General features: G+C 33.4%; 1 protein-coding gene across 1 annotated transcript in view; it reads right to left on the reverse strand.

Annotated features, from left to right (window-relative positions):
• LOC139511228 (nose resistant to fluoxetine protein 6-like) overlaps positions 1-14,316 on the reverse strand; it is a 31,055-nt gene extending 16,739 nt beyond the window's left edge. Inside the window, exons 1-7 of the mRNA XM_071297808.1 lie at positions 13,892-14,316; positions 12,598-12,761; positions 8,369-8,456; positions 7,631-7,724; positions 7,045-7,331; positions 5,673-5,840; positions 4,049-4,145 (exon numbers count right to left, since the gene is read on the reverse strand). Coding sequence (XP_071153909.1) covers positions 4,049-4,145; positions 5,673-5,840; positions 7,045-7,331; positions 7,631-7,724; positions 8,369-8,456; positions 12,598-12,761; positions 13,892-14,243 — 1,250 coding nt within the window. The 5' untranslated portion in view covers positions 14,244-14,316. The remainder of the gene's footprint in view (positions 1-4,048; positions 4,146-5,672; positions 5,841-7,044; positions 7,332-7,630; positions 7,725-8,368; positions 8,457-12,597; positions 12,762-13,891) is intronic.
• Between the last annotated feature and the right edge of the window lie 1,001 nt (positions 14,317-15,317).

Below are 15,317 nucleotides of genomic sequence, written 5' to 3' on the forward strand. Positions count from 1 at the left end.
AGCATTTAAAATACCCCTGAATGATTGGCTACTATAACTGTTACATACCTTAATGAGAAGAATGTATCCACAGACACCTCAGCATTTAAAATACCCCTGAATGATTGGCTACTATAACTGTTACATACCTTAATGAGAAGAATGTATCCACAGACACCTCAGCATTTAAAATGCCCATGAATGATTGGCTACTATAACTGTTACATACCTTAATGAGAAGAATGTATCCACAGACACCTCAGCATTTAAAATGCCCATGAATGATTGGCTACTATAACTGTTACATACCTTAATGAGAAGAATGTATCCACAGACACCTCAGCATTTAAAATGCCCATGAATGATTGGCTACTATAACTGTTACATACCTTAATGAGAAGAATGTATCCACAGACACCTCAGCATTTAAAATGCCCCTGAATGATTGGCTACTATAACTGTTACATACCTTAATGAGAAGAATGTATCCACAGACACCTCAGCATTTAAAATGCCCATGAATGATTGGCTACTATAACTGTTACATACCTTAATGAGAAGAATGTATCCACAGACACTTCAGCATTTAAAATGCCCATGAATGATTGGCTACTATAACTGTTACATACCTTAATGAGAAGAATGTATCCACAGACACCTCAGCATTTAAAATGCCCATGAATGATTGGCTACTATAACTGTTACATACCTTAATGAGAAGAATGTATCCACAGACACCTCAGCATTTAAAATGCCCATGAATGATTGGCTACTATAACTGTTACATACCTTAATGAGAAGAATGTATCCACAGACACTTCAGCATTTAAAATGCCCATGAATGATTGGCTACTATAACTGTTACATACCTTAATGAGAAGAATGTATCCACAGACACCTCAGCATTTAAAATGCCCATGAATGATTGGCTACTATAACTGTTACATACCTTAATGAGAAGAATGTATCCACAGACACTTCAGCATTTAAAATGCCCATGAATGATTGGCTACTATAACTGTTACATACCTTAATGAGAAGAATGTATCCACAGACACTTCAGCATTTAAAATGCCCATGAATGATTGGCTACTATAACTGTTACATACCTTAATGAGAAAAATGTATCCACAGACACTTCAGCATTTAAAATGCCCATGAATGATTGGCTACTATAACTGTTACATACCTTAATGAGAAGAATGTATCCACAGACACTTCAGCATTTAAAATGCCCATGAATGATTGGCTACTATAACAGTTACATACCTTAATGAGAAGAATGTATCCACAGACACCTCAGCATTTAAAATGCCCATAAATGATTGGCTACTATAACTGTTACATACCTTAATGAGAAGAATGTATCCACAGACACCTCAGCATTTAAAATGCCCATGAATGATTGGCTACTATAACTGTTACATACCTTAATGAGAAGAATGTATCCACAGACACCTCAGCATTTAAAATACTCATAAATGATTGGCTACTATAACTGTTACATACCTTAATGAGAAGAATGTATCCACAGACACCTCAGCATTTAAAATGCCCATGAATGATTGGCTACTATAACTGTTACATACCTTAATGAGAAGAATGTATCCACAGACACCTCAGCATTTAAAATGCCCATGAATGGTTGGCTACTATAACTGTTACATACCTTAATGAGAAGAATGTATCCACAGACACCTCAGCATTTAAAATGCCCATAAATGATTGGCTACTATAACTGTTACATACCTTAATGAGAAGAATGTATCCACAGACACCACAGCATTTAAAATGCCCATAAATGATTGGCTACTATAACTGTTACATACCTTAATGAGAAGAATGTATCCACAGACACCTCAGCATTTAAAATGCCCATGAATGATTGGCTACTATAACTGTTACATACCTTAATGAGAAGAATGTATCCACAGACACCTCAGCATTTAAAATACTCATAAATGATTGGCTACTATAACTGTTACATACCTTAATGAGAAGAATGTATCCACAGACACCTCAGCATTTAAAATGCCCATGAATGATTGGCTACTATAACTGTTACATACCTTAATGAGAAGAATGTATCCACAGACACTTCAACATTTAAAATGCCCATAAATGATTGGCTACTATAACTGTTACATACCTTAATGAGAAGAATGTATCCACAGACACCTCAGCATTTAAAATGCCCATGAATGATTGGCTACTATAACTGTTACATACCTTAATGAGAAGAATGTATCCACAGACACCTCAGCATTTAAAATACTCATAAATGATTGGCTACTATAACTGTTACATACCTTAATGAGAAGAATGTATCCACAGACACCTCAGCATTTAAAATACCCCTGAATGATTGGCTACTATAACTGTTACATACCTTAATGAGAAGAATGTATCCACAGACACCTCAGCATTTAAAATACCCCTGAATGATTGGCTACTATAACTGTTACATACCTTAATGAGAAGAATGTATCCACAGACACCTCAGCATTTAAAATGCCCATGAATGATTGGCTACTATAACTGTTACATACCTTAATGAGAAGAATGTATCCACAGACACCTCAGCATTTAAAATGCCCATGAATGGTTGGCTACTATAACTGTTACATACCTTAATGAGAAGAATGTATCCACAGACACCTCAGCATTTAAAATGCCCATAAATGATTGGCTACTATAACAGTTACTTACCTTAATGAGAAGAATGTATCCACAGACACCACAGCATTTAAAATGCCCATGAATGATTGGCTACTATAACTGTTACATACCTTAATGAGAAGAATGTATCCACAGACACCACAGCATTTAAAATGCCCCTGAATGATTGGCTACTATAACTGTTACATACCTTAATGAGAAGAATGTATCCACAGACACCTCAGCATTTAAAATGCCCATAAATGATTGGCTACTATAACAGTTACTTACCTTAATGAGAAGAATGTATCCACAGACACTTCAGCATTTAAAATGCCCATGAATGATTGGCTACTATAACTGTTACATACCTTAATGAGAAGAATGTATCCACAGACACCTCAGCATTTAAAATACCCCTGAATGATTGGCTACTATAACTGTTACATACCTTAATGAGAAGAATGTATCCACAGACACCTCAGCATTTAAAATGCCCCTGAATGATTGGCTACTATAACTGTTACATACCTTAATGAGAAGAATGTATCCACAGACACCTCAGCATTTAAAATGCCCATGAATGATTGGCTACTATAACTGTTACATACCTTAATGAGAAGAATGTATCCACAGACACCTCAGCATTTAAAATACCCCTGAATGGTTGGCTACTATAACTGTTACATACCTTAATGAGAAGAATGTATCCACAGACACCACAGCATTTAAAATGCTCATGAATGATTGGCTACTATAACTGTTACATACCTTAATGAGAAGAATGTATCCACAGACACCTCAGCATTTAAAATGCCCCTGAATGATTGGCTACTATAACTGTTACATACCTTAATGAGAAGAATGTATCCACAGACACCACAGCATTTAAAATGCCCATGAATGATTGGCTACTATAACTGTTACATACCTTAATGAGAAGAATGTATCCACAGACACCTCAGCATTTAAAATGCCCATGAATGGTTGGCTACTATAACTGTTACATACCTTAATGAGAAGAATGTATCCACAGACACCACAGCATTTAAAATGCCCCTGAATGATTGGCTACTATAACTGTTACATACCTTAATGAGAAGAATGTATCCACAGACACCACAGCATTTAAAATGCCCATGAATGATTGGCTACTATAACTGTTACATACCTTAATGAGAAGAATGTATCCACAGACACCTCAGCATTTAAAATGCCCATGAATGATTGGCTACTATAACTGTTACATACCTTAATGAGAAGAATGTATCCACAGACACCACAGCATTTAAAATGCCCATGAATGATTGGCTACTATAACTGTTACATACCTTAATGAGAAGAATGTATCCACAGACACCTCAGCATTTAAAATGCCCATGAATGATTGGCTACTATAACTGTTACATACCTTAATGAGAAGAATGTATCCACAGACACCTCAGCATTTAAAATACCCATAAATGATCTCCTACTTATCATCTTTGGAAAGAAAGTAGCTAGGTTTGCTAGAAAATAATTTAATGCCATGCTGTCAATTATTTACAATCTAAATTAAAATTATTAGTTTTTAAATTCTAATTGTTTAAGTACTAATATTTCTACCTCAGGGATAGATTACCTTAGATGTATTCGGCAAAACTTTTGAAATTTTTTGTCCACAATGTTCGTCAACTTTGTACTTTGTTTGGCCTTTAAACATTTTTTATTCGAGCGTCACTGATGAGTCTTTTGTAGAAGAAACGTGTGTGTTGTACACATATAAAATTTCAATCCTGATATCTATGATGAGTTTATTTACTCCTTATTTTCTTAATTTCATGGAAGGGAAAATATGTCACAAATATTTACATTCTGTCATCAACATAATCAACATTGAAAATAGTATATTTGTGAAACAATTAAGCTTTATAATGTCTTCTTGTCATAATAGTTCAAAACTGGTCAACTTTCAAAGCAGACAATTCATCCCTGGTAAATAAGACATTGATAGTTAATTTGATATCCATAATCCATTTTATCATAAATAGAGAGGGAAATAAGTAGCCAGAATGTTATGAAGTTGAATTCGTTGCAGCAAAGTTGAAAGTAATTAGCCAGCATATACATAGCATGCCAATTTTATCTAATCTTAATTTAGTTGAAACTTTGTTAACATTTATTGCTAATGATATATTTTCTACGTCTAGAATTTGAATTTATTGCACTCAACTTAATTCCTATTTTAAAGGGGCAAATGTTGAGAGTTAACGCATAAGACAATATTTGCATTCACATTGTTTTGTGAGTTCTAAAATGTTTTAATCATAGAAATTAGTATAACTAATGCTGTATATGTTTGATTGCAGAGACCTTTATATATACTGGGAAACCGTTAATCATCGTAGCATTTGTGAATAGGCTTTGATAAATTCATATTAATAGGCACTACCAAAACAATTGTATATATTTAACACATAAACTGTTTAGGCTAAATATCTTCATTGTTTTAAGTTGAAGGATTGTTTTGTTTTGTCTGGTCTTCTTTTTTGTTTTTGTTGTCATAGTTCTTTTTATATGTTTAGTCTTTTTTTCTTTTATATTATCCATATCTATCACACCAAAACAAGTTAAAATAGCTAAACAGAATGAAGCGCTTTGATGTAAAGTAGTAACCATCAAATAATATGATATTTGTATCAGATACATGACAATTACCGGTTTAAGTATAATTAACATTGCCATTAAAGCGGGAGGTTTGGCAGGCCACAAAACCAGGTTCAATCCACCATTTTTTCATAAAATGCCCTGTACTAAGTCAGGAAAATGGCCATTGTTACATTATAGTTCGTTTCTGTGTGTGTGTTACATTTTGGTGTTGTGTTTCCGTTGTGTCGTAGTTTTCTTATATTTGATACGTTTTCTCTATCGATTTATGAATTTCGAACAGCGGTATACTACTGTTGCCTTTATTTAAGTGCAATACTCTCCAAAAAATCACACGAACCTGTGAAGATTTCACTTGAATTTTAAATATATTAACCTGGTCTACTTACACATATTAGGAGCACCGAATCCAATTGAATGTCCGAGAATTACCCAAGTCATACTGATAAAGCGAATACCATTAACTGCTGCCAATGTTCCAGCGCCTTGATGTGTATTTAGGATCTTTGCTCCATTTGTATAAACAGAGAAAGAAAGTAAGAGTTGACCAAGGATACCTGTAAGAAAAGTAAACTACATATCGTAAAGGATTTTGTTCTAAACGTTAGTAGGGGAGATGATATACTCTACATTGGATGTTATATGTGATATTTTAACAGCATTAGTGAGTATATGTCTTCTTTTAAGAGATGTAAATCCTCTTTTCTGTATAGTTTCACTTTTTACTCTCTTGATCTGTGTGTTTAAGGAAGTAAGCAGTCCATTCATTCCATGTATAACTTTTCTCACAAAGTATGTATCGTGCGGTTGTCTAAATTTTTGCATTGTTAATGTGTTTAAAATGAAACTCGAAGGGAGAAATTTCTTTGCCCTTTTAAATTTTAAATGTGTAGTTATTGGTACGCATTTGTACAGGACTATCGACACCAAGGGGAAAACTCCTACCAAATCAGTAATTTGGTACAACTTTAATTTACATAAAGGCGTACGTCTGTGTGTATCTTTACTTTTTGGTTTTATCTAGTGCAAGAACAAACCATTGTTTTCAAAGCATCCAATTTGAAGAGTTTCGATGACTTTAAACACGCCAACATGAAGCTTACGAGGTTAAATGATTTGATATTGATAGCAAATTGCAATAACTTCGTGAAATGCTTGATAGTCCAATTAAAAAGGGTTGCTCGATAAAAAAAAATGAAATAATATAAAAACAATACAAAACTGAGAATGGAAATGGAGAATATGTCAAAGAAACAACAACCCGATCAAAGGGCAGAAATCACACGAAGGCCACAGATGGGTCTTCAACACAGCGAGAAAATCCCGCACCCGGAGGCGTGCTTCAGCTGACTCCTAAACAAAATGTGTACTAGTACAGGGAAAATTTACATCACACTAAACTTCAAAACATATAAATGAACTATGATAAAAAAAAAACCAACATGCAAGAGTAGGGACATGCTCAAAATTAAGTTCGGCGAGGTTAAACATGTTTTGTATTATATGACTTACATTGATTTGATATGATCTAAAGAATTACTAACTGATGAAAATACTAATTTTGTAAATTACCTAATGTCAAATATGCTTTTGAACAGAATGAAAATATGAACATAAAATTGAGAATGGAAATGGGGAATGTGTCAAAGAGACAACAACCCGACCATAGAACAAACAACAGCAGAAGGTCACCAACAGGTCTTCAATGTATTTAATTGTACTTTGTATAATTTGACACGTTCTTACTAACATTATACCTACCGGGTGTATATTTTTCTTTTCCTTCAACAATGCTATTTTCTGATGGCTTAAACTTTTCTTCGTACTTAGATGAAGGCTTTTCAGTACCCCCACTTTTGATGATATTAACGTCAGGGCTCTTGTGATCATCAATCACAAATACTCCATTTGATTTTCCATTTTGTTGTGTTCCTCCATTTTTGAAGATTTCCATGGGCTGTTTTTTGCTAGATTGTGGTCTTTGCACAATAATCAAGTCATAAACAGTTGCAATTGCCATGGTGACAATAAATACTCCTATGACAGCACTATGAGTGAACAGAAATATACATACTATTATATATGTCATTTAGCATGTTAAGCTCTAGAACTTATCTTATTTTTGTCTACAAAGGACACACCAGCGACTATAAAGAAAAGTGTATGGTTTACAACTTTGTTTGATTGACATAAAAATCGTCGAACTATACGAATCTTAACATATTTGACCAGGATTGTGTACAACATGTAATACTCGTTTATTTTGTGTTATCACTCTTACTTTTCATTCTGGTTTGTTTGGATGTAAACTTTGTATTCAGCCCTATAAATTAATTCTACTACTCACAGAACAATCTTGGCTCTCATATCATAGGAATCTAATGTTTCCACACAGGTAGCATATATAACATACACAGTTTTGTTTGAAACTCTTTGTAGCGCTGTAAAATAGTGAGACATTAATTAAAGAGGGACGAAAGGATCTTTTGGTATTCGGAATTGAGATTAACACCTATTGGGACTCGGAATAACACCCTTCCTACCGCCTCCATTTTTTCGTGATACACTTTTAGATACGTTATATATATAACTACATCAGATTTTATTTTTACCTTTTTAAATTCATAGTTATTGATTAAACACTAAGCTGGTAAAGAATGGTATAAGCATGTCTGAAGTTTATGGAAAAATTGAAAATCACAAAAATACTGAATTCCAAAGTAATTCAATACGGAAAGTTCTTTATCAAATTTCAATCATTTCTATCATGACAGAAGTAAGTGAGTCTCCGAATGAATAGGAAAAAATCATCTTACCATCCAAAATTGGTACTGTTAATGTTATCTAAGATTTTAAAAATACATTTATCAAAATAGAAATAAGAAGATGTGGTATGAGTGCCAAAGAGACATCTCTCCGCCCAAGTCAAAATGTCAATTAAAGGTCAAAGTTTGGCCTTCAACACGGAACCTTTGCTCACACCAAATTAAACCATATTAAACAGCAAGCAATCAAAAGTCGGCTAGACAGAGTAATATATAAAACTATGTATTACTTAAAAACATATCAAATAATTTCAACCTACTTTGATTTAATAGGTTTTTTGTATCTGTATCGCTACAACTTTCTGGAAGACACATCCCTATATCAATTCCAGCAGGCAGTTGAGTTATCTAATAAAATAAGGATAAGTTATTCTTTTAACTCATGTTTAATTTGCTCGTTGACTGATTTTGAATTGATATGCTTTCATTTTTTTTAAAAAAGGATGTAAAAGAGTTGACCGAAGCACATCTGTTTATTAAAAACGTTTTAACAACCCTCTTAACTAACATTAATTATATCGAACAACCATAGAATGATGAGTTATATCAAGCTTCTCTTTGTATTCGTATGAGCTGTTATGACATCATCGTGGGAAACAGATGCAGTCATGAAAGTTGCATATTTAAGAATTGAATGCTTCTTTTTGTAACTTCATTTAGGCGTAAAAGCTTTGACCGAAGTACATTTTGTATAAAGCGCGGAAGCGCTCCAATTCTAAAAATGTGCGAACGGTCAACGCTTTAACAACCATATGAAGTTACAAAAAGAAGCATTCAATACTAATAATTACATTTTTTAGCTAGGATCATGAAAACACGATTTTTATCAACTTTTTATTCTTCACTGAGTCTGTCATCTGGATATTCATTTTATTATAAATTCTTTCAAGCATTTTTATATATAATGTCAAAGGTCAGAAATGTAATGTTAACACGAATTATCACAGTGTTATCAAGCGATAATTTAAATAAACTCATCATAGATACCAGGACTAAATTTTGTATATACGCCAGACGCGCGTTTCGTATACAAAAGACTCACCAGTGACGCTCGACTCCAAAAAAGTTGAAAAGGCCAAATTAAGTACGAAGTTGAAGAGCATTAAGGACCAAAATTTCTAAAAGTTTTGCCAAATACAGCTAAGGAAATATATGCCTGAGGTAGAAAAGCCTTAGTTTTTCAAAAATTCAAAATTTCGAAAACAGTTAATTTAAAAATGTAACCATATACCAATGATAATTCATGTCAGCACAAACAGTACAGTGATGACTACTGGGCTGGTGATACCGTCGGGGAAATAAATCTCCACCAGCAGTGGCATCGACCCAGTGGTTGTAAATTAACTCATCATAGATATCAGGACTAAATTTTGTATATACGCCAGACGCGCGTCTGGTGTATATATAAAAAGCAAAAGCAAACAAATGTTGAAAAAAAAATGATTTCAAAATATTCATTTAAATGTTTATGAACCATATCTGTGTGAAAAATGCTAGGTCAATATTTGGAACACAAGTCAAAACAATCACCTAAATGTAAATTTATATAGACTGATTACTTATTCAAACCTTATTTATCAACCTGAAACATCAAATCATTATTTGTTTACTTTTACAGAAAATCATAACGAAGATGTAGTGATCAAATTATTCTTAAAACAACTATTGAAAATAAATCTTGCGCACCTATTTCTTTTTTTAACAATGACAACATTTTTGATTATTCGTTAAAACAGAGATCTACGTGGCATGTTTTCAAATGAGACAAATGAGACAGTTTCCCAGTAAAGACCATAGTAAATACGGGTTACTGCACGGTCTTCGATAATGAGCAAAGCTCATACCTGTTGAGTAAGCCACGGAAACGCCCTGGATAACAGAATGCGTGAAACAATACAACAGAAAAAAATAACAGCAAGATTAACGCCAATAACATCAAACGAAACCAAATATGTTATATGGCAACCAACGGCGAAAAAAATTATATGACCGGGTCTTATTTAGGAGATTTATATGTATAATTTATAACATGCCAATACCAAATGACTGGCTACTTGGCAAATGCTATCTAATTCTAACGCAATTAATATTTTCCAGTATGTTTTGTAAAAAAGTTGTTATTGGCTCTAAACAAGCTTTAAATAACTGTGGATACAAGCTCTCTGATCTTTACTTTGTGTCTTTTTGTTGTGAGATGTATAGATACTCTGCCACATTCGGTCTGTGTTCTCGCTATACTTTTCAGCATTATATCGATCTGATGAGTTAAAGTTCGTTCTGATGCTGTACTGTTAAACCCCTGTCCCACGTAAGAAGATGATTTTGCACAAGTAAACTAACTTAACTTAACTCTACTACATTCTATTTGCGCCTGTCCCAAGTCCAGAAAGTGTAGTTCATGTCTGTGATATTGATATTTGTTTTTCGTAAACTGTTTTGGTAAAAAATAGGCCTTTATAGTTTTTTAATTTGAATCATTTCATATTTTTGATATCGGAGCCTGTTTAAGTAGACTATACGGTATGAGATTTCCTCATCGTTGAAGGCCGTACATTTTTGTTTCTATAATTGATTACATTACTCATTGTCAATCATACCACCTTTTCCTATATCCTTTTTTATATATATTATTTACAATAATTTGATTCAACTCTTGATATTTAAAAAAATCCATATTCAACATTCAACAAAGTGGAATACTACTATTACACCATCTACCATATTTGTCAAAGCAACTCTTTATAAATTGCGAATAAAAAATTGCAATGCAGGTTGGTCCATACGCATAACGAGAAACAATCCTATTTTGATTAAAGTCATATGAAACGAGAGACCGGTAAAAAATAATGTTATTCCAATTCTTAAACCAATGCATACAAACATCATAAACTTAGTCTTTTATCATTTTTTTTCGCAAAAATTTCGTATAATAATCTTTTTTTTTTCAATCGGTCAGTGTTGTGAAAATATGGCAGGTAATTAAAGTCGTGTTTTGAAGCCGAAGTTTAACGATTGTCACCTGTTTGTCAACAATCAACAAAAAGCATGGATATTGAGCACGTGTTTAACATGTACAATCAGATACTAGTTTATTTTAAGGACATCCATACGTATTGCGATCACCGGAATTTTACGAGATGGGTCACACTGAGGTCACTTTGGAAAATATGTCGGGGAATTGCTTCCTGGAAGGAAGCAATTAAAATAAATTATACTTAGTATAAAAAGTATATGTACATAAGTTTTAAAATGAAAACTATCCGTCGAGTTATAAAAAAACATATGCATTATTTTTTTTAATTTGAGGTTTCTTATTACTTTAAAACATTTTGAACGATAAATAAATTAAATGGTAGATTAGTACGGGCGATTGAAAACATTATTAAACAAATGCTTGACTTCTTTCCCTGCACTTAACCATAACATATTGTTGTATTTCATTTTCTACAATTCTGTTGTTAAGTGTAAGTTATTCGTTGGAGGGTATGAAATGAATGGTGCAAAATCCTGCATTCTAGGCATTTTTAGAGAGTTTGATAATGTTTTGAATTTGGACACTTTTTATATAAATTTTTCATATTTTAAGACTTTTACTTACACCAAATTTTTAAAAACTTTATTTAAATTTTATATGTAAGATAATCATCAAAATATCACTGATTTGAGTCTGCTGACAGAACATAGAACAGACATCGATTCAGTAGAGTTTGCCAAATTTTTCTATGGCTGCTTCAGTTAAATCGTTTCAGAATCATAATTTGGTCTGCTGATATCCTTATCGCGATGAACATGGAGCATGGCAAGACCGCACAATCTTTCGCCACTCATGCATGCTCTAAACTTTTCCAAGTTTTCAGTCGTTTCAGGGCAGTCAATGTTTCTAAAGGTAGCACATTATCATCAACACAATGATCAATGTCTTCATCCAATTCCTTCTCCATCAGCAATTCGGTAGCAGCATCGGTAGTAACAGTTTTGTTTGCAAAAGGGAATTAAGCTTTCCTGTAAGCACCATCATACAGTCGCAGTTACAAAATTTTACGGACGCCATCACGAGTTGGTTGACCGTTATGGAATAACCGTTTCACAAATGATATCGGATATGTTCCTTACGTCGTAACTACAATCCCCTTCCCTTTCATGAATGTGATCTACCGAATTAGACTATTTACCGGATTTGTAATCACATAAGCAACACGACGGGTGCCACATGTGGAGCAGGATCTGCTTACCCTTCCGGAGCACCTGATATCACCCCCTAGTTTTTGGTGGGGTTCGTGTTGTTTATTCTTTAGTTTTCTATGTTGTGTCATGTGTACTATTGTTTTTCTGTTTGTCTTTTTCATTTTTAGCCATGGCGTTGTCAGTTTGTTTTAGATTTATGAGTTTGACTGTCCCTTTGGTATCTTTCGTCCTCTTTTATTCGAATCAACATTCTAAAAACAAGTTTTAAAAAGTATACAAACATTCATTAATTGAAAGTGATTACCGGGTTAATTGGTAGTTTTCCATAACCAACCGACACTGAACAGTATTTGCCGTTGAACTTGTATTGACTGACAGCGCGGACGCCGACACATTCGTCATAGTCCCCGCGCCATTTCAATTTCATGCTCATTAATCCAGCCTCCGGTTTACCTGCTGCATCAACCACTGAATTAAAAAGAATATTTGCATTATTGTAAATATTCTACGATTCGTAACTTAAAAATTGACTAACACTCTGGTTATTTCGCCCTTTTTCTTTCGCCCCTTTGTTATCTTTCGCCCCTCTTTTAGATGACTGTGGGTAATTGACTGTCCCTCTGGTTTCTGTAGCCTCTCTTTTAGAAGACTGGGTAATTTCATTATTCGATGGACCCCCCAATGATTTTGCCACAATGTCATTTTTGTAGATCTTATTAGATGGTATATGGCTGGTCATTTTTGTTGAGTTCATTCTTTCTTCCTATCTTTAATAAATTTCGAGATAAATGGCAATTCAATTTATAAAATCAGGTAAAATTGGTTTTAATTGATGGTCAATTTATTTTATTAGGTGTCATTCAATGATTTCAACTACATGATAATATTGTAGGTCTTGTATTGATTATTATTTGTAAATACAAATCGTTTTTTAATGACACCAACTGTTTTTGCTGTTGTACCACTATTCAAGGGTTGAGCACTTAGTCTAGATGACATTTTGAACTCTGGCACATTCTGCCAAGTCAGGAGCCTGTAATTGAGTGGTAGTCGTTGTTTGCTGTGGTAATTTACTGTTTCGTTGGGTATTTCTGATAAATATATGTTGCTCTTTAGGTGTCTTTGGTTACTTTTATTTGTGTGTTTCTGTCTCAATGACACATACCCCACCTCCTTTTATTCATACAATTTTTGGTAGACCTCATTGAAAAAGCGACTTCGACCCAACATTATAGTAGATGAATTTGCATCTGCACAATTTTTCACATTGACAGAAGAAACAAATCTCAAATCAGAAATTAAAATAAATATTTCGATAGAAATCAACGGCAATTTAAACAATCGTTTTGTTGATGTTAGTCTTACCGATTCTTTCATTTAACAAAGAGGCAGTTAGTGAAAGGATAGCATTACAAGCAGCGGAAAACGGTACATAAGTTTACCGAATCAGAAACTTATTTATAGTTGTAAATTAACCTATTAAGAGAAGACATTACACATTTACTAGTAATATGATTTGCATGAAAAGGAAAATGAATAAAATTTACGTTTACATTTAGAGTCAGTGTATGAGTGTACGGATATATCGAATAACTTACTTTTTAAAGCCCATTGTTCTCCTCCTTCCAAACCGGTATATATGGCTTTAGTATGATTCAGACAAACTGGAGATACACTGAAGACTCGTGGACTTGCTGTCACATTTAAAGGAACATCAAAGCTGTCGTCGTATACAGTATTATCCTCATCTTCAACATTCCCTAATATATTCTCGATGTCTGCATATTTGCTAATTTTTAATAAATCGTCAAGAGAATAATTTAATTTACGATTGAAATCATTTGGTCTTACAAGATTCAATCGCATTTGATGATATGTGTTTTCATTATCATTAGCCAAAACACAGCTAATCATAATTATAAATGTAAAGCATAGCCGAGCACTTTTCATTTTTAGATATTTTTATCCCCTTTACATATACAAATTAAACTACATCAGTTATGATGAAGAAAATAATTGATCAGAAAACTACGGTACAGTGACATAAGCTTCCAAATAGTATTGATCAAAACATTTCACAATATCTTATGAGATAGCTTGACCCTAACTGATAAAGCATTGTGAATCAGACAAAGTATCTTGGATATCTTGGTATGACTTAATAAGGTCACTTTAAAGTGCTTATTCTGTAGATATGTATGTATATGTTACTCATAAACGTTTGTCGTGGTTTAGATACTAAAAACAGGTACTAGTATTGCGAAATGATCTTATATTTTAATTTTAGTTTCTTGTGTACAATTTGGAAATTAGTATGGCGTTCATTATCACTGAACTGGTATATATTTATTTAGGGGCCAGCTGAAGGACGCCTCCGGGTGCGGGAATTTCTCGCTACATTGAAGACCTGTTGGTGACCTTCTGCTGTTGTTTTTTTCTATGGTCGGGTTGTTGTCTCTTTGGCACATTCCCCATTTCCATTCTCAATTTTATTATGGAATATTGCACCCAATATTACACTGAAGACCAGATTTTATATTATAGTGTTTATAACTGTTTTGGTTCTTTTATAGATTCGAGGTTAGCAGTTTCGGCACCGAGTCTCATAGAGTCGAGGCTCAGTACAACTGATCGAGAATCTAGAATAGGGACAATACAGAACAGTCAGTTCATAACGCTTTTATTAAATTATTTTAATTCTTTGATCAAACCAAGAAATATAGAAATTCACTTGTCTTTTCGCAGTTTTGATGCATTATGAAATTTCTGTTTTCTCGCCAAAATACTTAATATTTACTTATTCAATTTATTTTATCTTGAGAATATAAAGTAGTTAGGAATAAAGATGCAGACAGTTTACCAAATCTTAGTTTTTAACTTTTGAATAGTCAGAAATTAAACATCGAATGTTTTATCGAAAAAGCCGTTTCAAATCGCTAAAAGCATCTAACTTTTTTCAATGTTATTTAAAATTACATAATACGAAAATGTATTTTATGAATGACAATACACCAAAAGTTAAGT

Source organism: Mytilus edulis, chromosome 2 (genome assembly GCF_963676685.1).
Source record: "Mytilus edulis chromosome 2, xbMytEdul2.2, whole genome shotgun sequence".
In the NCBI taxonomy this organism is placed as follows: Eukaryota; Metazoa; Mollusca; class Bivalvia; order Mytilida; family Mytilidae; genus Mytilus; species Mytilus edulis.